General features: G+C 40.3%; 2 protein-coding genes across 2 annotated transcripts; both read left to right on the top strand.

The window, feature by feature from the left end:
• The first annotated feature begins 683 nt into the window (after positions 1-683).
• tmco1 (transmembrane and coiled-coil domains 1) lies at positions 684-7,705 on the top strand. The gene is made up of 7 exons (XM_063890538.1): positions 684-920; positions 1,837-1,914; positions 1,997-2,056; positions 2,189-2,235; positions 2,668-2,735; positions 2,908-3,052; positions 7,256-7,705. Exons 1-7 carry the CDS (start codon positions 851-853, stop codon positions 7,352-7,354), a joined length of 567 nt encoding a protein of 188 aa, XP_063746608.1. The 5' UTR covers positions 684-850; the 3' UTR covers positions 7,355-7,705.
• A 5,285-nt stretch (positions 7,706-12,990) lies between these two features.
• aldh9a1a.1 (aldehyde dehydrogenase 9 family, member A1a, tandem duplicate 1) lies at positions 12,991-20,134 on the top strand. Its single transcript, XM_063890536.1, has 12 exons — positions 12,991-13,147; positions 13,213-13,372; positions 14,672-14,817; positions 15,471-15,600; positions 15,681-15,815; positions 15,979-16,175; positions 17,034-17,174; positions 17,261-17,449; positions 17,614-17,701; positions 18,296-18,437; positions 18,709-18,821; positions 19,630-20,134. Exons 2-12 carry the CDS (start codon positions 13,231-13,233, stop codon positions 19,722-19,724), a joined length of 1,518 nt encoding a protein of 505 aa, XP_063746606.1. The 5' UTR covers positions 12,991-13,147; positions 13,213-13,230; the 3' UTR covers positions 19,725-20,134.
• The last annotated feature ends 463 nt before the right edge of the window (positions 20,135-20,597 follow it).

Below are 20,597 nucleotides of genomic sequence, written 5' to 3'. Positions count from 1 at the left end.
CCTTATCCTCTTCCGTACAATGTTGATGTGGTGTAAGTACTTCTCTGTATTCTTTTTTTTTTAATGCTAAATACTTTCTTGAAAATACCGTTTTTTTTACTATAGTTATATTTTTGAGCTCCTCTTACAAGTTATTTTCTTATATTGTATATGTTTGCACCGCCAGACACCAAAGCCAATTCCTTGTATGTGTAAACATACCTAACCATAAACTTGATTGTGATTCTGATATTTAAATAAAATGATTAATTATTCATCTCCGTATTAAATAAAAAGTATGTAGCCTATTAAAAATGCAAATAGATTACAAAGAAACCAGACATAATTCAAAACTAGACACTATATTTAAATATAACATGGACTTGCATGAAAACAAAACCGATATGTAAAAGGTTTAAATATTTGTTCTTTATGTCTTTAATGTGTGTAATTTTTCCCTAATGTATGAAATGGTCCTTTCTTTTTTTTTTTAGGCTACATCTAATTTCAATTTGTTTTTCTTCACCATATCAGCAGTAGGCTATTTTTCGGTGCACATTTTCTTGCAATATACAGTAAACCAATCCACTGGCACACACCTCACTATGCAGCATCAAAAAGACTCTGGCTAAATAAACGCCTATAGGACACAATGTTACATTAACAATAATATGTTTTACCATAGACCCGTTGCATACAGTAATCTCACTCAGGCCGCTGAACCGGAAGTGCATTGTATGACCCCGTTTGTAACGCTGACACAGCCCTAAGAAACCAGTGCAAAGCGCTCATGGTGTAACCTCTAACAGCATTTAAACTATTCTCTGTGCGGTTGGATAAACGGGACATTTAACGGGAAGGTTACAACAACATGAGCACCATGTTCGCAGACACAATCCTCATCGTGTTCATCTCTGTGTGTACGGCGCTGTTAGCCGAGGGTGAGTAAAATGCTGCTGACAGTCCCGACAGCAGATTAAGCAGACCGCATGTTACTATCGTAAAGGAAACATGTTAATACGTTATTTTTAAACACCATTCTGGATTATATATAATAGCAATATGATTAACGTGATTACTATGTATAATTTGCTATTTTCAGTGCTTTTGAGTTCTAGCAATGTGCTAGCTAGTTAACCAAGCTATTGCTTGACAAACCAGTCAGCGTAACGAATACAGCTTCCGGGAACCTTTCATAATAAGAGTCTTTCGAGAAGCGTGTGAACCGCTTTTAGTTATGTTGGTTTAAAGTAGGCTTTATTTATTCCATTTGATAAAGTTGTTCCCTGCATTTGAACCAGGCTATTTAAGTAGGATAAAAACATTTATACTTCTATTTTAATGGGTTCCCAAAACAGGGTTTTCCAACTTTGTGTGTTTTTGTAAGAGTTGTTTAGAAGCTTAATCTAATGTATCTTTAGGCCTTTATTATTTTAGCGTTCTCTTTAATAACAATATCCCTTTAATTTATACTTGCTGATTGTTCTGTGCATTTTCATTTTAAAAGCATGATTTAAAAATTGAGTGCAGTTTAGCATCTGAATTATAATTGTACTTTGACAGAAAACTGACGAACAGAATGTTTTTACAGTTTGCTAACCACTGCTTATTGTGAATCTTTCTCTAAGGACTTAAACAATTTAAACAAAAATAACACCTCTGCCTAACTCTAGGGGTGCAATATGTATGCAAAATATCCAAAACAGTGTATCGTAGAGTATTAAAGTGTTTTTGTATCTTGTACTTTTATAAAATAGCAATGCCTTGTGTTGTTTGATCCGTTTAATACAATGTCAGATACTAGTAATAGTGTTATTATTATTATTTCCTTCACATTTATTTTGATTCTCTCCTTAGGTATTACTTGGGTTTTGGTGTATCGTACCGAAAAGTACAAGAGGTTAAAGGCTGAAGTGGAAAAACAAAGCAAAAAACGTAAGTGACACACTGCTGTAATTTCTGCATTTATTGCTCTTCCGTAGATTTTTTAATGCATTCTCGTTTGCTTGTTTTTTAGTTGAGAAGAAAAAGGAAACCATCACAGAATCTGCAGGACGTCAACAGAAGAAGAAAATTGGTGAGTAGCCGGTAAACAATTTGGCTCTGTAATAAGTTGCATTTAAGCATTTGTGGATAAATAACAATAAAAACACACTCTGCTCTTGAACTAGACACTAATCACTGATATATGACTCTGAATGTAATACAGAAAGACAAGAGGAGAAGCTGAAGAACAACAACAGAGACTTGTCTATGGTAAGAGATAATGCATATGTTTTTTTTAATAGAGTTTAGAATAAACTATATACTGTATGTTGTTCAGCTGTTCTTTTCCCTTAAGCTCATATTATAGTATTATAGTAGACAATATTTATTCTACAGTATTTAATTTATCATTCTGTTTAATCTTATTCTATTTTATTTATTTATAGTTGTTTTTCCAACAACTTACTTTAAACATTATGCCTATCACACTATAGTATTGCCCTTTTTTTATGTCTTAAGTTTATTGTGTGTTGCACTGTTGGAGTAGCCTAGGATTTCATTTTGAATCTTGAGCTAGACTAACTTTTATATGATTAATTTAAAAAAAACCTGTGGTAATTAATTGTGTCAGTGCCAGTATTGTAAATCAAATGTAATTTGTATTCATATTTCTGTTCTTTATCATATTTGTTTGTTTTGTAGGTGCGCATGAAGTCCATGTTTGCCATTGGCTTCTGCTTTACCGCTCTGATGGGAATGTTCAATTCCATGTATGTGTAACATGTCATGACACTGGGTTTATTTAACATTTACTCCTTTTTGATTAAAAAAACAAAATAAAACAACATTTCTTTAGGTGATGACCTCAATTTTTAACGTCAACGTCATTGTTCCAATCTTCAAACATGCTCTTGAGGTCTAATCTTTTTTTGCTTTGTTCAGCTTTGATGGAAGAGTAGTGGCCAAGTTGCCGTTCACGCCGCTGTCCTACATCCAGGGACTGTCGCACCGCAACCTGCTGGGCGAGGATTACACCGACTGCTCCTTCATCTTCCTCTACATCCTCTGCACCATGTCCATCAGACAGGTAACTGCTACACCTGGACAGAATAACTCAAATATCTTTAGCGTGTAACAACGTCATTCACATGTGCAAATAAGTATGTAACGCTTTTAATGAGCAGCAGAAGGAGACATAGATTGGCAGCCCTAGGTGTGGGTGCTTTAAATAGCCGCTGGTGACAACCAAGCAGCTGGTATAGATCATCAGTACCACATGTTGACAAACCAGATACTAGTGGGGGAAAATTCAAGTCACAAAAAGGATAATATCGTATTCTGTCCTTACAACAATCCACATAAGTGACATCAACAATAGTAGAAAATGCATGTGTGTGCAATGTTTACTCATCATGTGCAGAACATCTGTAAACAATACAGATGCATATACAATAAAAAACATCAAGATATAAAAATATTATTAGCAAATTATATATTGGATTCTGTTATTGCAACAACGATCGACTTCCACATTTGCAACAGCTTTATATCCAGGATGGGGTTGATACTATGCAGCAAATACAAAGTCAAGGTTTGTGAAATGCTTCAGAACATCAAACATTAGACAGTTGTGCAATTATTTACAAAATGCTTACTTACAACTTGCTAACCAAAAAGTTCCAAGCATGGTAACTCAAATGTGTTTTATCAAGATAACCTTTGGAGGTGTATCATCTAGTTTTCTTGACTGCTTGTTGCTCTCATAAGCCTTTTTCTACAGGCATATTTTACCAGCGTATTTTCCATTTTGATCTCACTCGTGATAGTCCGACATGGCAACCTGTGTAGCCCATGTATTGATTCCACCTGATAGCTGCAAAAACTTATGCTGCAGTGTGGTGCTCTTCAAAACAGTCATTAACAGCGAACATCCTTAAAGTCAGGTAAAAATAAACAGCCTCACACTATGTCTGGTAAGTGTTGTCTGACTTTATGTGTTTTTTAAATTTATTTTTTAAGTTTGTGGTCACTTTGCAATCTGAGCACTTCTTTTTTTAACAACTTTATACTTTACACTGTAAGTGTCTTGAACTGCTTATATATCTGGCCCCAGCCTCCAACGTAACCCTCTGACTTATTCAGTTCTTGGTTTTTGCCCAGCATTTCTTTGGTTCCAAATGCGAACCAGCTTTCGGTTGCCACCCCCTCCGGGTGTAACTGGTTTACAATAAGGCACTAGCTCTGAACCCATGTGGTGGGAAAGAATGAGAAGGAAGAACCCTTAATGGTCCCACAGAGGGGAAATTTACATTCTGCATTTGATCCATCCTAGTGTTAGGAGCAGTTTGCTGACATATGCACAGCGCCTGGGGAACAGTGTAGGGAACGTTGCCTTGCTCAGGGACACCTCGGTAGCACTTGGGAGACCCAGGCTGTCCGGTTGAGCTCACGGGGGCTGAATTTAACTTGTTGAAGAATCGGTTTATCTAAATTTATACAGCCAAATCAATTAATGGAGTAATTATTATTTGCACGTCCAGTGAAAAACTGATAGGAAAGTGACTCAGGTATTCTCACTAATAAGGACATTTGATTAGAAATGCACCCTTACATTTGGTTGTCAATACATAAATAAAAAACAGCCATACACATACAGTGGGGCAAAAAAGTATTTAGTCAGCCACCAATTGTGCAAGTTCTCCCATTTAAAAAGATGAGAGAGGCCTGTAATTTTTATCATAGGTATACTTCAACTATGAGAGACTGAATGAGAAAATAAATCCAGGAAATCACATTGTAGGATTTTTAATGAATTATTTTCAAGTTATTGTGGAAAATAAGTATTTGGTCAATAACAAAAGTTCATCTCAATACTTTGTTATATACCCTTTGTTGGCAATGACAGAGGTCAAACATTTTCTGTAAGTCTTCACAAGGTTTCACACACTGTTGCTGGTATTTTGGCCCATTCCTCCATGCAGATCTCCTCTAAAGCAGTGATGTTTTGGGGCTGTTGCTGGGCAACACGGCCTTTCAACTCCCTCCAAAGATTTTCTATGGGGTTGAGATCTGGAGACTGGATAGGCCACTCCAGGACCTTGAAATGCTTCTTACGAAGCCACTCCTTCGTTGCCCTGGCGGTGTGTTTGGGATCATTGTCATGCTGAAAGACCCAGCCACGCTTCATCTTCAGTGCCCTTGCTGATGGAAGGAGGTTTTCACTCAAAATCTCACGATACATGGCCCCATTCATTCTTTCCTTTACACGGATCAGTCGTCCTGGTCCCTTTGCAGAAAAACAGCCCCAAAGCATGATGTTTCCACCCCCATGCTTCACAGTAGGTATGGTGTTCTTTGGATGCAACTCTGCATTCTTTCTCCTCCAAACACGACGAGTTGAGTTTTTACCAAAAAGTTCTATTTTGGTTTCATCTGACCATATGACATTCTCCCAATCCTCTTCTGGATCATCCAAATGCCCTCTAGCAAACTTCAGACGGGCCTGGACATGTACTGGCTTAAGCAGGGGGACACGTCTGGAACTGCAGGATTTAAGTCCCTGGCGGCGTAGTGTGTTACTGATGGTAGCCTCTGTTACTTGGGTCCCAGCTCTCTGCAGGTCATTCACTAGGTCCCCCCGTGTGGTCTGGGATTTTTGCTCACCGTTCTTGTGATCATTTTGACCCCACGGGGTGAGATCTTGCGTGGAGCCCCAGATGGAGGGAGATTAGCAGTGGTCTTGTATGTCTTCCATTTTCTAATAATTGCTCCCACAGTTGATTTCTTCACACCAAGCTGCTTACCTATTGCAGATTCAGTTTTCCCAGCCTGGTGCAGGTCTACAATTTTGTCTCTGGTCTCCTTTGACAGCTCTTTGGTCTTGGCCATAGTGGAGTTTGGAGTATGACTGTTTGAGGTTGTGGATAGGTGTCTTTTATACTGATAACGAGTTCAAAAAGATGCCATTAATACAGGTAACGAGTGGAGGACAGAGGAGCCTCTTAAAGAAGAAGTTACAGGTCTGTGAGAGCCAGAAATCTTGCTTGTTTGTAGGTGACCAAATACTTATTTTACCGAGGAATTTACAAATTAATTCTTTAAAGATCCTACAATGTGATTTCCTGGATTTTTTTTTCTCATTCTGTCTCTCATAGTTGAGGTATACCTATGATAACAATTACAGGCCTCTCTCATCTTTTTAAATGGGAGAACTTGCACAATTGGTGGCTGACTAAATACTTTTTTGCCCCACTGTACATCATGTCGTATAAATATTTGTTTTTATAGTCAGTGTTTTATTATACACATACACATCTTTAGTTTCTTCGGTCGAAGGAAATTCAGAAGCGCAGGTCTGAATTAAATCAGAAATTGACATCGGCCAACAATATTGAAATTGGCTTATCTGTAATTGGTTAACTAATATTCATATTAATAAATGTGTAAAACAGCCATTATTATTCCTAGTGTAACACATACTACATACTTACATGCTTAAGGAAAGGACAGTCGCCTACAAAGTGTGCAAAAAAACCCTAACCCACTGATTCCCAGGTGCTACACACGAGTGTTTAGTGAGTATCCAGGTAAGCAGATTGTTTTGGAACTGACTGACTGATTAGTGGCTAATGTTCACCAGAATAAAGGAATATACACTGCCTGGCCAAAAAAAAGGTCACACTCTAATATTTGTTGGATCGCCTTTAGCTTTGATTACAGCACACATTCGCTGTGGCATCGTTTCCACAAGCTTCTGCAAGTCACAACATTTATTTATTTCACCAAGATCTTGTATTGATGACGGGAGATTCGGACCACGGTGCAAATTTTCTCCAGCACATCCCAAAGATTCTCAATCAGGTTCAGGTCTGGACTCTGTGGGGGCCAATCCATGTGTGAAAATGATGTCTCATGCTCCCTGAACCACTCTTTCACAATTTGAGCCCGATGGATCCTGGCATTGTCATCTTGGAACATGCCCGTGCCATCAGGGAAGAAAAATCCATTGATGGAATAACCTGGTCATTCAGCTGACCTCATTCTTTGGGCACATAACGTTGCTGAACCTAGACCAGACCAACTGCAGCAACCCCAGATCATAGCAGTGCCCCCACAGGCTTATGACCTTTTTTTTGGCCGGGCAGTGTATCAGCCTGTGCAACAGAGAAATTCTTGCTTCAGGTTTGAGTGTGCGTTTACATCTGAAAACATTCATCATATTTTACAGAAAACAAAATATTTCTGGGTTTCTTCTTTTTTGAGAGTGTTGTGTTCTGTGTTCTTTCTCCAGAACATTCAGAAGATGCTCGGTCTCGCGCCCTCCAGAGCTGCAACCAAACAGGCTGGAGGCTTCCTGGGACCCCCCCCACAAGCAGCCAAGTTCTCCTAACCATCAGACGGGTCCCACAGTGCTGTCCCTGCTGACACGGCTCCCTCATCAGATCACAGAGCACAAGACAAACGTATTGTCTGTTGCAGCTACTGTATCTCTGCCCTCTGTTGGATTCCTCATCTGTGTTTTGTTTATTTAACTTTAACATACTCTTACTTAGAAAATTATGCTTAATGATTACCAAAGGATACAAAAGTCTACCTTGTATTCAGCTCATGCCATACATTGTTTTGAGATTTTAATGATTAATTGGCACTGTAACATCTGATCCATTTTACAGTATTATTGTATGTCATTGTTGGTATCCGTATTTCTTACATAATAATAAAGTTTTATGATTAGTCTTTAGTGGTGTTTTTTATTTCTTGAACAATCTTAAAACAGATTTATTTATCCCTGCTGAGTTCAAATGTGTGTTTATAACCCAGTCTACTTTTTTTTGGCAGAATGTTGATACTTAAGATATAGCATGTGGTAATAGAAACGTCAGAACTGCTTTGGACCGTTGCGTACTTCCTGCAGCATAATTGTGTGCTAACAAAAAATAAATGTTGTGTTCTGAGATTTGCACCATTGATCAAAAGACGACTCCTTCTGGGCTCAATGACTATTGGCCAGTAGCTCTCACTTCTGATGTGATGAAGGTGCTGGAGAGACTGGTCCTGTCCCATCTCAGACTGCAGGTGAGATCATTTCTTGACCCTCTGCAATTTGCCTATCAGCCTTACCTGGGGGTGGACGATGGCATTATTTACCTGCTGCAGCGTGCTCACTCGTACCCGGATGGGTCGGGATGCACTGTGAGAATCACCTTCTTTGATTTCTCCAGTGCATTCAACACGATCCAGCCACGGCTACTGAGTGACAAGCTGCAGGCTATGAGGGTATATGCGTCCACCATCTCCTTGATTATCAACTACCTCACAGACAGGCCATAGTATGTCCGGCTGGGCAGTGTGCTGTCTGATGTGGTGGTTGGTAGTACAGGAGCCCCTCAGGGGACTGTGCTGTCTCCTTTCCTGTTCACCTTATACACCACTGACTACAGATGAGGAGTACAGAGCGCTGGTGGAGGACTTTGTGGAGTGGACTGGAAGAAACCATCTGCTTCTGAATGTGGCCAAGGCCAGAGAGATGGTCATTGACTTCAGGAAGAAGAGGACATCTTCACTGCCCCTGTGCATTCTGGGAGAGGATGTGGCTGTGGTGGAGGACAAGTACCTTGGAGTTCACCTCGACAATGGACTGAACTGGAGGGGCAACACTGACGCTGTGTACAAGAAGGGATGAGCCGACTCTATTTCCTGAGGAAGCTGAGATCGTTCAAAGTGTGCAGCAAGATGTTGGAGATCTTCTTCCAGTCTGTTGTTGCTGGGGGGGGGGGGGCATCAGGGCCGGTGACACCAGCAGAATCAATAAACTGATCAGGAAAGCTGGCTCTGTCATCGGCATCTAACTGGACGCTTTTGAGACTGTGGTGGAGAGGAGGACTCTCAACAAACTGTTGTCCATAATGGATAACCCCACCCACCCTCGCCACCTGCTGCTGGACAGACAGCGGAGCTCCTTCTCCAACAGACTGCTCCAGCGCCGCTGTCACAAGGAGAGGTACAGGAGAACATTCCTGCCCACTGCAATAACACTGTACGACAATTCCCCTCTGGCTGGCAGACAACTCACTGCCCCATAGCCTCTCTGTTAACTGGACTTAACATGCACTCCTTCACACTGTACACTTATATTATATTTTCATTTAATATTACATTACATTGCACTATTCAAGATCTGCATATTTCTTATTTGTATTTCTAATGTTTTGCTATGTTTCATATGCGTGCACTCCGTCTGGAATGAAAGGGCAAAACAAAACAAAAAGATAGCCTATGCTTTAGGACAGTTGTAAAACATTACAGTAATCAACTTCAAGTGCTCCAAATTGCCTGACCCATTCGTCATGGGTGTCATGTTCGCCACACACCCGACATAGCTCAGACAAATCATCTGCTGATTACAGATCTGTTTATAATACACATATCTATATATTATACATATCTGCCATATACATCTGTTATACGTAATATATGCATCTGTCCATACCTCCTCATTCAACAGTGTAAAGTATTTAAATACTTTCAATGTATTCCACATATGTATTATTATAAATGGCCCGTCTAAACAGCTATATATATCCTTTGCCACCTAATTTGCAAATTGACTTCATCCAGTGATCAATTTCAATGTCATTGTTACTGTTTTTCCCAATTGTTGGGAACAGCTACAAGCAATTTGTCAATATCAAATATTCAACTTACTTTTTCAACGTCTGAACAGTACCTCAGACCATTAGCGGTAAGGCAGTGGATTAATACCTTTTGAAAGCATGACTGGGTTCGTATCTCACAGCGGCTACTTTCATAGCGTTTGATATGTGCTTTGTAATGGTCACTATGCACTTTTTAGGCAAAAAAACAAAGCAATATCCTTTCAGATGGCCAGCCTGGTGTTTTGTCCGTAACACATGGCTTTTGAATTCGTTTTTGAGGCTTGCGTTGGCAGCGTCTGCCTGTGTCATATTGTGGATATCACCAGTTAACATGGTGGGGTTTATTTCATCCATGTCAAACGGTGATTGTAAACAGCTGACAAGAACTGACAACACTTAGATGGTTCAAGCAGGGCATCGTTTGAGCCGGTCAAGGCGTAATGAGTAACATTCCTGGTTGAGATATATATTGCCCAAATGTACGGGTTCGAATCCTGTCGCTAGAGTATGAATATTGTTTATTTTTATTTTTTGGCCAGCATATTTTGTGTTCTTGTCTGTAGGTGATCTCGACATGTGCATTTTACATGAACTGGTGATGTTAACGTATTTTCGCCGAGGTTTTCTGCGTTGTCTGGTCACACTTCAGACACACAAGTTACGTGAAAATGACGAACTGGGCAACCCCAACATCTGGCAGAAAAGGTAAACAAACGCCACCAGTTAAACCGGAATCCAGTTAAACTGGAACACCGGGTTTTAGGACTCGTTCCTGCGGCACTTTGGTGGGCGCATACCATTTCCTTTGTTTTGTCTTGTTTGTCGTCCAAGAGAGCAGCAATAGGATGTCCAGCCAAGTAGGCCTACCTGGTTTATGTATAACAAAGGATTCAGCTTTCCTTTCTATTAAAACAAAATATTTATATAACTATCAAAACAAACGTCATCCAATGTATTTGTTTAAGACTTCTGAGTTCATAGAATGAGTGATCAGAGGTTCAGAATCAGAAACACTTTATGTATCCCAAATTGGTTAAAAAAAATGTTGTTACCGCGACAAAATACAATAAAGCTGGTATCACAGCCTTTGTGTGGGGGAACCACCTGTGGACAAAAATTACTTATTCATCCAGTGATGAAGTTGTAGCCAATTATGACAGTTTTTTCTGAATTGGGAACAGCTACAAGCAAATAGTCAATAATAAATATTCAGCTTGTTGCTTCAACGTCTGAACAGTAGCTCAGACCATTAGCGGTAAGGCAGTGGATTAATACCTTTTGAAAGCATGACTGGGTTCGAATCTCACAGCGGCTATTTTCATAGCGTTTGATATGTGCTTTGTAATGGTCACTATATGCAATTTTTTAGGCAAAAACCAAAGCAATATCCTTTGAGTTGGCCATGCTAGTGTTTTGTCCGTAACACATGGCTTTTGCATTCGTTTTTGAGGCTTGCGTTGGCAGCGTCTGCCTGTGTCATATTGTGAATATCACCAGTTAACATGGTGGGGTTTATTTCATCCATGTCAAACGGTGATTTGTAAACAGCTGACAATGGCTGACAAGATGTATATTGTTCAAGCACAACGTAGTTTGAACCGGTCAGTGGCGTAATGAGCAACGATCATGGCTAAGATTTATATTTTCTGATGTAGGCCTACGGGTTCGAATCCCGTTGGTGGAGTTGGAATGTTGTATATATATTTTCTATTTCTTGGCCAGCATATTTTGTGTTGTTGGTCTGTAGGTGATCTGCACATTTACATGAAGTGATGCTTAAGTTTTTTCGCCGAGTTTTTAAAAATGTTTTTATATTGTCAGGTCACACTTCAGACACACAAGTAAGGTGAAAATGACGAACCTGGCAACCACATATGATTCAGCCCGTACAGCGTCATATGACGCTCAAAGAGTGGAAAACGTAAACAAACGCCACCAGTTGAACCGGAATCCAGTTAAACTGGAACACCGGAAGTACGTTTCATTTTAAAACTTCTGGTTCCATCGTCAGTGGGATTTCTCTGTAGGATTTTGGAAAGTTGCTCGAAATAAGGTCTATGGTTGACACACATTTAAGAGAAGGATCACGTTTTGTTCTACGACATTAAACACACCAGCACGACCCCCCACCCCCCACTGGAGATTTTTGAAGAGTTTACGTGTCTGAAAAACGATGGTTGTTAACAAGTGGCTGAATAGGACTACAGAAGTTGTCGAGGACGTTGTACGTCATTACGCCGAAGACGTAAACACTCCCGCTAAGTTTGTTTGGCCTCTTCTGATTGAAATACTTGTAGTTAATTTCAATGTGGCTACAAGGAAAAGCTTATTTAAAATATGCAAGCGCACTAAAGTGAGTTGAAACGATTTTAAGTTGGTGTGACGTTGAAGTCGTGCGACCCTGCTGTACTCCTCTGTAGTTCGTTTATAGCATAACGTTAGCACTTTGCTTCTGGCGATTACAGTTATGATTCGAAAATGATAAAAGTAGGGTAGACATGTGGAGATTATTGTAAGAAATGTTCGTTTATTCGAAGCCTTGGTGTCGATTCAAAAGAAAGAAAGCAAACCTCCTCTTGTAAGTTTTAAAAGGAGTATTTAATAAAGGATGCAGCAGTAGGTTTTACAAAAGTTTCACAGCTGTGGCTCAATAGCCCGGGACACGCGTCCACAGGCCACTGACTGAGTGGAGCTCATCAGTAGTTACTGTCTGGCGGTCCGGAACAAAAGAGACCTCGGTTCTACAATACAATCATGATTTATAGAACCACCCTTTTCCGGCCATACAATAAACAACTTCAAAATAAGACGTGCTCCGCTCTCGTGCTCTCATTCGTTGGTAGCGGGGGGCTGGATCCTGTTGGCCGCTTGTCACATGGGGTTCTCCGGACTCTTCTATAGGCTGACGTCGTCGGGGGCGGGTCCTCTTATGACGTCACCGGCGCTATCTTGTTAGCGAAGTCCTGGAGCCTTCAACTACAATATTCTATTATGCAATTCTTCTGAGGGGTATCAGTTATTAAACAGGCAACTGTATCATTGCAGCATCAATGAGTGAGAGGTAGAGGCGGTGTGTTTAGTATGTAACTCCACTGGTCCTTCTCCCTCTACTCATATATACAATACAATATTAGCTTTATGCTATCTGAGGCTAAAACCAACATCCGGTAATACTACCGGAAGTGGACAAATATGATCCGTCCAGAAACAGTGAATTATCTTTTAAAGTTCCGCTCTAATATATTGATTATTTCTAACATTATCCGTCTGAATAAAACGTGCATTTATCAAAAAGGCTCGTTTTCCACAGATCTTATGTTTGACAATATTCCAAAAGGTTATGGAGAAATTGCATTGTTTTTTTTGTCGAAGGAACCCATGCCAACTTACTTTCGGGTCGGCCTACAAAAACGCGTCATCCCTGTGGCGTGCTATGGCAGTGTGTTCAGTATAGAGGAGGCGTGTACTGGCTGCATTTCCTTTCTGCCCTCCTCTGATTTTCCAGTCCATCTGCTGAATCATACACGGTAAGGTTGCATGTTTTTAACTGTGTTTTTTACTCAATCTTATGTATTCTCCCGTGTCCATGCAGATCTTATCCTTCTAAAAAATGGCGCAGTCAATCCTCGATACCATGCCTGGAGCGGCGACGGGGGCCGTGGTGGTTACAGACCCGCTGAACTTCTGGGGAGGACAGAGGGTGAAGCCCCGGCTGGAGGCTAACGCAGAGCCGGTGTTCGAACCAGCCACTGGTAAATACAGCAGTCTAAAGTCTGGCTCATTATGCAATGCTCCATAAATGACCCTGCATCGATACAGCTAAATCTTGACGACGCTGAAGTTAGCTTCGGATCCGGCAGTTAAGGGGAAAGTTAAGGGATATCTAATTGACAGCGCTGAGCGACCATCCTCCGTTTTTTGTTGCGTTCTGTACATTTTTCTACGAGGCAATGAGCCCAAACGAAGTAGTAAGGTTATAATAAAGCTGATTTATTTTCAGTTGTGATGAAGATAAACATATTCAATATTGAGGTTTCTGGGTTTGGTGAGTTCTGTCTTTCATATCCACCCAGAGCCTCTATGTGACAGGGGCAGTCACTTATGACATGTTGAATGTATATTTTTGTGTGGTGCGTGTTGGTTTTTTGTTGGAGGACCGCCAGAGTCCTCTCTAGGATCCACGAGTTCTGCATCCTGTTATCTCAACCTTCACTACTTTTTGCCATAATTCTCCTGTCATTTGTGAAGCACCCAGGGTGCTTTTTTCATATTAAGACCACATTAGACCTGGTCCTGATCTAAAACCACTATACCTAGATTCCTCTAGGTACGTAAATACCGTTTTTGAGTTACTTCTTTCCACCTTTTGCTACGTTATACTCCACTTTAAATCAGGCGCATACTTTTTACTTCCCTAATTTAGGAATGTAAAAAGTACTGCAATATTTCCCTTGACAACTTTAGTGACTTTGAAGAACGGGATAAAATGTAATATATATGAACCAATAATTAATCATGTATTATCATACACCCATTTCTGCTCTGGTATTGTTCATTTAAACTAACAATCTTTGTTTTCTATGTGGAACAAATCTGCTCAAATTATCAATGTTTTAATCAGGATTTAAAATCCATTTAGTATTATCATACATGATTAATTATTGGTAGCAGGTTATGATCAACTTGATTGATCACTGGGTTTAAAGCGCAAGCTAACGACAGCCCGTGTGTGGTGTTACTACCCTTACTGAGGTAAAAATATCAGAGGTATTTGCTCAAACTACTAATAATTAACATCCGTAACCATAATATAATTTTAAAATCATAAAACAAATGAATAAAATAATAAAAAACACCAAAGATGAAGTTCTGGTCTTACTGCTTCTTGGTCTTTGGTGATAAAGAATTAGAAAAAAGATGTTAGCCGAGTGAGAATTTCCTTTCAAACGTATCGCCCAAGCTTTTGTTGTCCAGCCTAATTGATCCAAAGTTAATTAACAGTAATAAATGACATTTTCCCATAATTGTTGCATCGATACTCTCTTTTGCAGGCCGCGTCTTGTGCCAGATGTTCCCCTGTGGGTCACAGGAGGTGGACGAGGCCATAAAGAGCGCACATGCTGCCTACTTGAAGTGGAGCAAGATGGCGGGCATGGAGAGGGCTCGGATCATGTTGGAGGCTGCCCGCATAATCAGAGTGAGTCTGGAAACCAGCCAGTGTCGTTTAGGTGTTGCACAACTTAAATGGGAGCAGACTGTTGCAAGCATGCTGTAAGTCAATAGTTATTCATTAAAAGCACAACATGCCCCCCCTCTCTACTGTTGGCCTATTTTTGCACATAATATACCTTTTGAGTGTCTGTGCGACCCCTTGGATGTCATGCGGGTTAGGAGTTCAACCTCAATTTGTCAGTTATTACATAATCTTAAATGGGTAGTTTGCATTGTGTGCAGTCGGGATGTATAAGTTACTTATTTATAGTCGTTGTCTTACCTAAGCTTAGCAATACACTATTGTGGTCCATAATTAACAACATTTTTAGTTACCTATGTGAAGAATGTGAAGAATTCTTAATTTGAAAGAAAACGCTTTGAAAATATTTTCTTTGTCTATAGTCTAAAGTGGTTATAGAAATCAAGCGAAGGAAGCTTTGATAAAAACAAACATTCATCAGCTTCTTTGATGCATCCCTGTCTGTTTCTCTGAAATACTGACTGGGTGTGTGTCTTATAGTGGAGGTTTTACACTGATATTCAAAAAACCTGAACCCCCCTTTTCAACCCTATATAAACTCAACTGACCAAATGTTTTGTTAACAACATTTTTTTCTATCATTCCAACCACAATAGGAAAAGCGGGATAAGATTGCAAAGCTGGAAGTGATCAACAATGGCAAGTCCATCACTGAGGCTGTGGTGGATATTGACATAGCCTGGCAGTGCATCGAGTACTACGCTGGCATGGCTGGTACTCTTGCAGGTGGGTGCACTGACACAAATTTTTGTCCAGAAAAGAGTTTTTCTAGTGTTGTTTTTAATGTGGTGTTTTACTCATTGAAGGCCAGCACGTCCAGCTTCCTGGCGGAGCGTTCGCCTACACCAGGAGGGAGGCCCTCGGTGTGTGTGTGGGAATCGGTGCCTTTAATTACCCCTTCCAGATCGCAGCATGGAAGTCCGCTCCTGCTCTGGCATGTGGTGAGTGAGTAACCTTTTGTGTTACCACAATGTTATACGACACATTTTTGTTATTGCTTTATGTCCTATATATATTATGTTGCATTGTTGGAGGAGCCTAGGACTTGAACAGAAACAGCTGCATTAGCCATTTCTTTACAGTGTTAAATGATCTTTCGTACAGGTAACGCCATGGTGTTTAAGCCCTCGCCAATGACTCCTGTGACTGCGGTCCTCCTGGCTGAGATTTACAAAGAGGCGGGTGTTCCTGACGGGCTCTTCTGTGTGGTTCAGGGCGGAGCAGACACCGGCACCTTGCTCTGCCATCACCCCGGCGTCGCCAAGGTGTCTTTCACTGGCAGTGTGCCAACAGGAAAGAAGGTACAGCGAACAATACAGTGCTGTGATGATTAAGACTAAGAGTGTCATACAAGCCAGGAGGGTCACATCTAGAATAAATTATTCTTCTATATAAAGAGGCCCGATTATTCTGTCTCCTCTCTCCTGTAGTGTGTTGTATAGGTTTTTTTGTGTGTAAATTGTCTGCAGAGTTCCCTCGAGAGCCAGTTTCTCTCCAACACACAATTGCCTCCATGAGCTCCTTTGTTTACTTCTGTAACATGGAGACATCACAATGTAACACCTGCGCTTGTATTGGCTAGTGCTCCAACACATTGTACGTGGTAGGCGGGACATTTCTAAGCGGTTGACTAATCACAACAGAGCCGGCTAACTAACCAATCAGAGCAGACTGGGCTCTGGTTTCAGACAGAGGGTGAAAAGAGGTGCTGCAGCACAGGCAGTATGAGAAAAATAAAGAGCTTTTTGAACATTAAAGCATGGAGACATGTCCGAGTAGGGAAAAAATACAAATATGAACCTGAGAATGAGCATATGATGTGCTCTTTAAGTGTGTGACTTCAGTCGCTGAAATGTTTTTTTTCTTTCAAATTCCTGACTAAAGAATACTTCAAATAAATAAAATAGTTTTTTCCTTTAAAAATAGAGTTTTTACTCAGTATTTTATCTCCCCTCCCCAATGTGGATAGTGTGAGATTGATTCCATTCAAAGATAATGGAAACCAGTTCATTTCTGGAAAGTAGAAAACTCCTGTTCTCATCATAAAATAAATTGGAGTAATGTTACATTTCTGTCATAAATCCTTCACAACATGCTTAACTTCTCCCTTGCTTCACTTGTCCCTGCTGTTAATGCCCCGTGTGTTTCCTTGCCCTCAGGTCATGGAGATGTCTTCAAAGAGCGTGAAGCATGTGACTCTGGAGCTCGGGGGCAAATCTCCCCTCCTCATCTTCAAAGACTGTGAGCTGGAGAACGCAGTGAAGGGAGCACTCATGGCAAACTTCCTGACACAGGGACAGGTCAGCTTTCCTCATGTGTTGGATCCAGCTCAATCTGATCAGGTGCATTCTTTGACAGCTTTAAGAGCTCTCTTTCCATTGTAAAGGTGTGCTGCAATGGGACCAGAGTTTACGTGCAGAGGGAGATCATGCCCCAGTTCCTGGAAGAAGTGGTGAAGAAGACCAAGGTCATCCCTGTGGGGGACCCACTGCTGGATGACACCCGCATGGGAGCGCTGATTAGCAAGCCCCAGCTGGACAAAGTGCTGGCATATGTCAACCAGGCCAAGAAAGAGGTCTGTTTATAAACTTTAATGATCCCTGAGGAAGAGTTGAGCAACTGCGGAGAGGCGTTTATCTGAGATAAAGCAGCTGTGATAACAACTGACCTCGAAGCAGATATATGAGGTTTTAATACGCTTATCTTAGTTCTCATAGTTAATATTTCTCTTGTTTCCAGGGAGCCAGAGTGCTCTGTGGAGGAGACCCATTTGTCCCCAGTGACCCTAAATTGAAAGGGGGTTACTTCATGTCACCCTGCGTCCTTGGTAAGTCTCCTCGAATATTCTCCAGGTTGTATGGCTATTTTTTTATCCTTCTTTAGAGTGGTGCAGGATTGAGTTCTTAACCTGGAAATTGGTTAGATTTTTTAGCAGCTCCCTTGCCTATCATAAAGGTGCATTTTTTTGCACTAAAGAACTACTTGCACTACCGTCAAACTGTGTTGATTGTGTCGAACATATGTATATAGTACTTCGTTTTTTATGTATACCCCTTTTTACCCCCCCCTTTTTTTCTATGCTCTTATCTTTTTATGTTATATGTTCTTGTTTATATTTGCACTGTGGGACTGCCAGAAACGGTATTTCAATGTTCTGTATTTATAACACATGTGGAAACTTTGACAATAAAGTGGACTTTGACTTGACTTTGACTTTTGACTTTGCCACAATTGTAATTCCTTAAAAATTCAAGAGAAATAGCCCCATTGCTTTTAATCAAGGGATCTTGTGATGCTTAGTTCCAGGTCGGTTTAAAAAAATACATCATCAATGCACCACTCTATTGTTCGTCCTTTAACACACCATGCCTGTCCCAGAATGCAACATGTTTCACATCCAGTGCTTTCCAACCCTGCACAGATAACTGCAGAGATGACATGACTTGTGTGAAGGAGGAGATCTTTGGCCCAGTCATGTCTGTGCTGCCTTTCGACACGGAGGAGGAAGTGATCCAGAGGGCCAACAACACCCCCTTTGGGTTGGCCTCTGGAGTCTTCACCAGGTCAGCATAGTTTACACACAACACACTTGAGTTTGGCCTCTCCCTGCAGTCTGTTGCAACTACTTAAAACGGACTTTGCTCCTGAAATGGTTATATTCAAGATTCAAAAAGCTTTATTTATCGCGAGGGAAATTGAGGTCATTGCATTTTTGGAATTGATTGTGCAACAGAAGCCTCTCTGTGGTTGGAGCTGTGTGATCACATTGCATGTACACTTTTAAATCCCTGTTGTGCTCAAAGTCAGGAACATGTTCTTCTCCTCTGCATGCAGGGACATTTCTCGAGCCCATCGTGTGGCTGAGAACCTGCAGGCAGGGACCTGCTTCATCAACAACTACAACATCAGCCCTGTGGAGGTGCCTTTTGGAGGATACAAGATGTCAGGTAGGGTGGTTAGGTCGTCAGAGTCACCACTTTTGTCATTGTGAAACATACAGCTAATCAATGGCAGTGCTAGTTCATGGTGATATGAAATAGCTGGCAGGAAATTAGCATTACAATGTGAACAAGTGAGAAGAAATACATATACAAAGAAAGCAGAGAAAATATATGAATAAGCTCGTTGGAGCAGAGTTGTCGCCCCCTAGTGGTGTTCTGTATTTAAAGCCCAGTGAGGGAATGCTTGTAGTTGTCTACAGGACCTTTTGATGTAACTGTACTGTTAACATACATGTACATAATTCTCTCTGTGAATCAACTTGACTGTAATTCTATTCTGTAAAAAAGAATTTCTATTTCTTGATTTTAAGTTTATCTGGAGAGCAAATGAAAACATTTTTTTTAGATCAGGTTTCAAATGACTTTTGCAATGTTATGGTGTGTAAATTATAACTACTCAAACGAATACTGCTTTGGTGTATATATATTGCAGTCAATAATATAAGAAAATTACAAACACTTTTTCAAACACAATTTAGTTAAAAAATGCATGAATGGTTTCCTTTTGCTTCTGCTTTAATAATGTTATTTCATTTTGCATTATCCGCTGATCTTGAAAGACATGATATTGCAATTTCCACCTCCTTCTCATAACTGTTTTGGGGATTTATAAACAGTTCTGTGGTTTTTCACTTAGAAAGTAAAGAGGACCCCAAACAATGATTGCTTTGGCATCCCTCTTGTCTAAAGAGAATATGAATATGTCTTATCGAATAGATGTGGGAGTGTTAACACCTCTGCTGATATTCCCCAGGCTTCGGCAGAGAGAACGGCCAGGTGACCATCGAGTACTACTCCCAGCTGAAGACCGTGGTTGTGGAAATGGGCGACGTGGACAGTCTCTTCTAAAACTCCCCAACTGTACGCTGATGATGCAGAACGGTCATTAAATACTTCTACCTTCAGTCTTGTGCTAGGCATGAGAGGACTCCTATTTGCACTTTATATGCATTGTACTTTGGTACTTGGAGAGGCAGATTTGTTTCAAATGCCCATGAGAGAAGTGAATACTCTATCTCTAGCCAACAAGTGGACCTACTTTAGGATGAGCCAAGTAAATAAACACAAGCCTCTATGTCAAAATAACTGCTTATTAAAATAGCTCACATGCAGCTGGTGTGTACACTCAAGAGCCTTACTGAGAGATGATAGTGAAGGGAACCGTGTGAACAGGTTTTTTCTTGATGTATGCTTAACTAAAATACTAACTAAGAAAACTAATGCCTTTTTCTCAAAAAATAAAATGTTTTGGATACAAAGGCTCTGTTCTTGTTTTTACTTTTCAATAAAAGATGTTAGGAACAATGGGTGACACTTTGCAACACAACTTTTAGACATCAAAATGAAGCTGCATCTGTTATTACTTAAAATAAGACAGTTTACCCTTGTATTATGCATTTTCTGAAGTGTTATGTTAAAAAAAGAGAAACTAAAGCATTACTTACAATATTTTTAAATATGCAGTAATTAACACATTTCTGATATAATTTTGAACATTTGATAGAGTAAGGTTTACAAGACATTAGAGTCAAACGTTTTTACTGAGGGAATTTTGAATGTCTCTGTATTATTCCATAAACAGCCATAACATGCATTGTAATGGAAATATTATTACAATATTTGCCTCTGAGATAATGAGGTACAAGTAGGCCTACACATTTGCATAACATTGAATTAATCAAGTAAGTACAAGTTACTCTAATATGTGTGTAATAACAGTAC

This window comes from Eleginops maclovinus, chromosome 9, assembly GCF_036324505.1.
Source record: "Eleginops maclovinus isolate JMC-PN-2008 ecotype Puerto Natales chromosome 9, JC_Emac_rtc_rv5, whole genome shotgun sequence".
In the NCBI taxonomy this organism is placed as follows: Eukaryota; Metazoa; Chordata; class Actinopteri; order Perciformes; family Eleginopidae; genus Eleginops; species Eleginops maclovinus.
The sequence above is the reverse complement of the archived record's forward strand: the minus strand, read 5'-3'. Positions and strand labels throughout refer to the sequence as shown.

Excerpts from the sequence above, each read along its gene's own strand:
- aldh9a1a.1 (XM_063890536.1), top strand. The coding sequence starts at position 13,231 with ATGGCGCAGTCAATCCTCGATACCATGCCTGGAGCGGCGACGGGGGCC. Across the intron at positions 13,373-14,671 it reads GGTGTTCGAACCAGCCACTG|GCCGCGTCTTGTGCCAGATG; the intron begins GTAAATACAGCA and ends TCTCTTTTGCAG. Across the intron at positions 14,818-15,470 it reads AGGCTGCCCGCATAATCAGA|GAAAAGCGGGATAAGATTGC; the intron begins GTGAGTCTGGAA and ends CAACCACAATAG.
- tmco1 (XM_063890538.1), top strand. The coding sequence starts at position 851 with ATGAGCACCATGTTCGCAGACACAATCCTCATCGTGTTCATCTCTGTG. Across the intron at positions 921-1,836 it reads TACGGCGCTGTTAGCCGAGG|GTATTACTTGGGTTTTGGTG; the intron begins GTGAGTAAAATG and ends TTCTCTCCTTAG. Across the intron at positions 3,053-7,255 it reads GCACCATGTCCATCAGACAG|AACATTCAGAAGATGCTCGG; the intron begins GTAACTGCTACA and ends TTCTTTCTCCAG.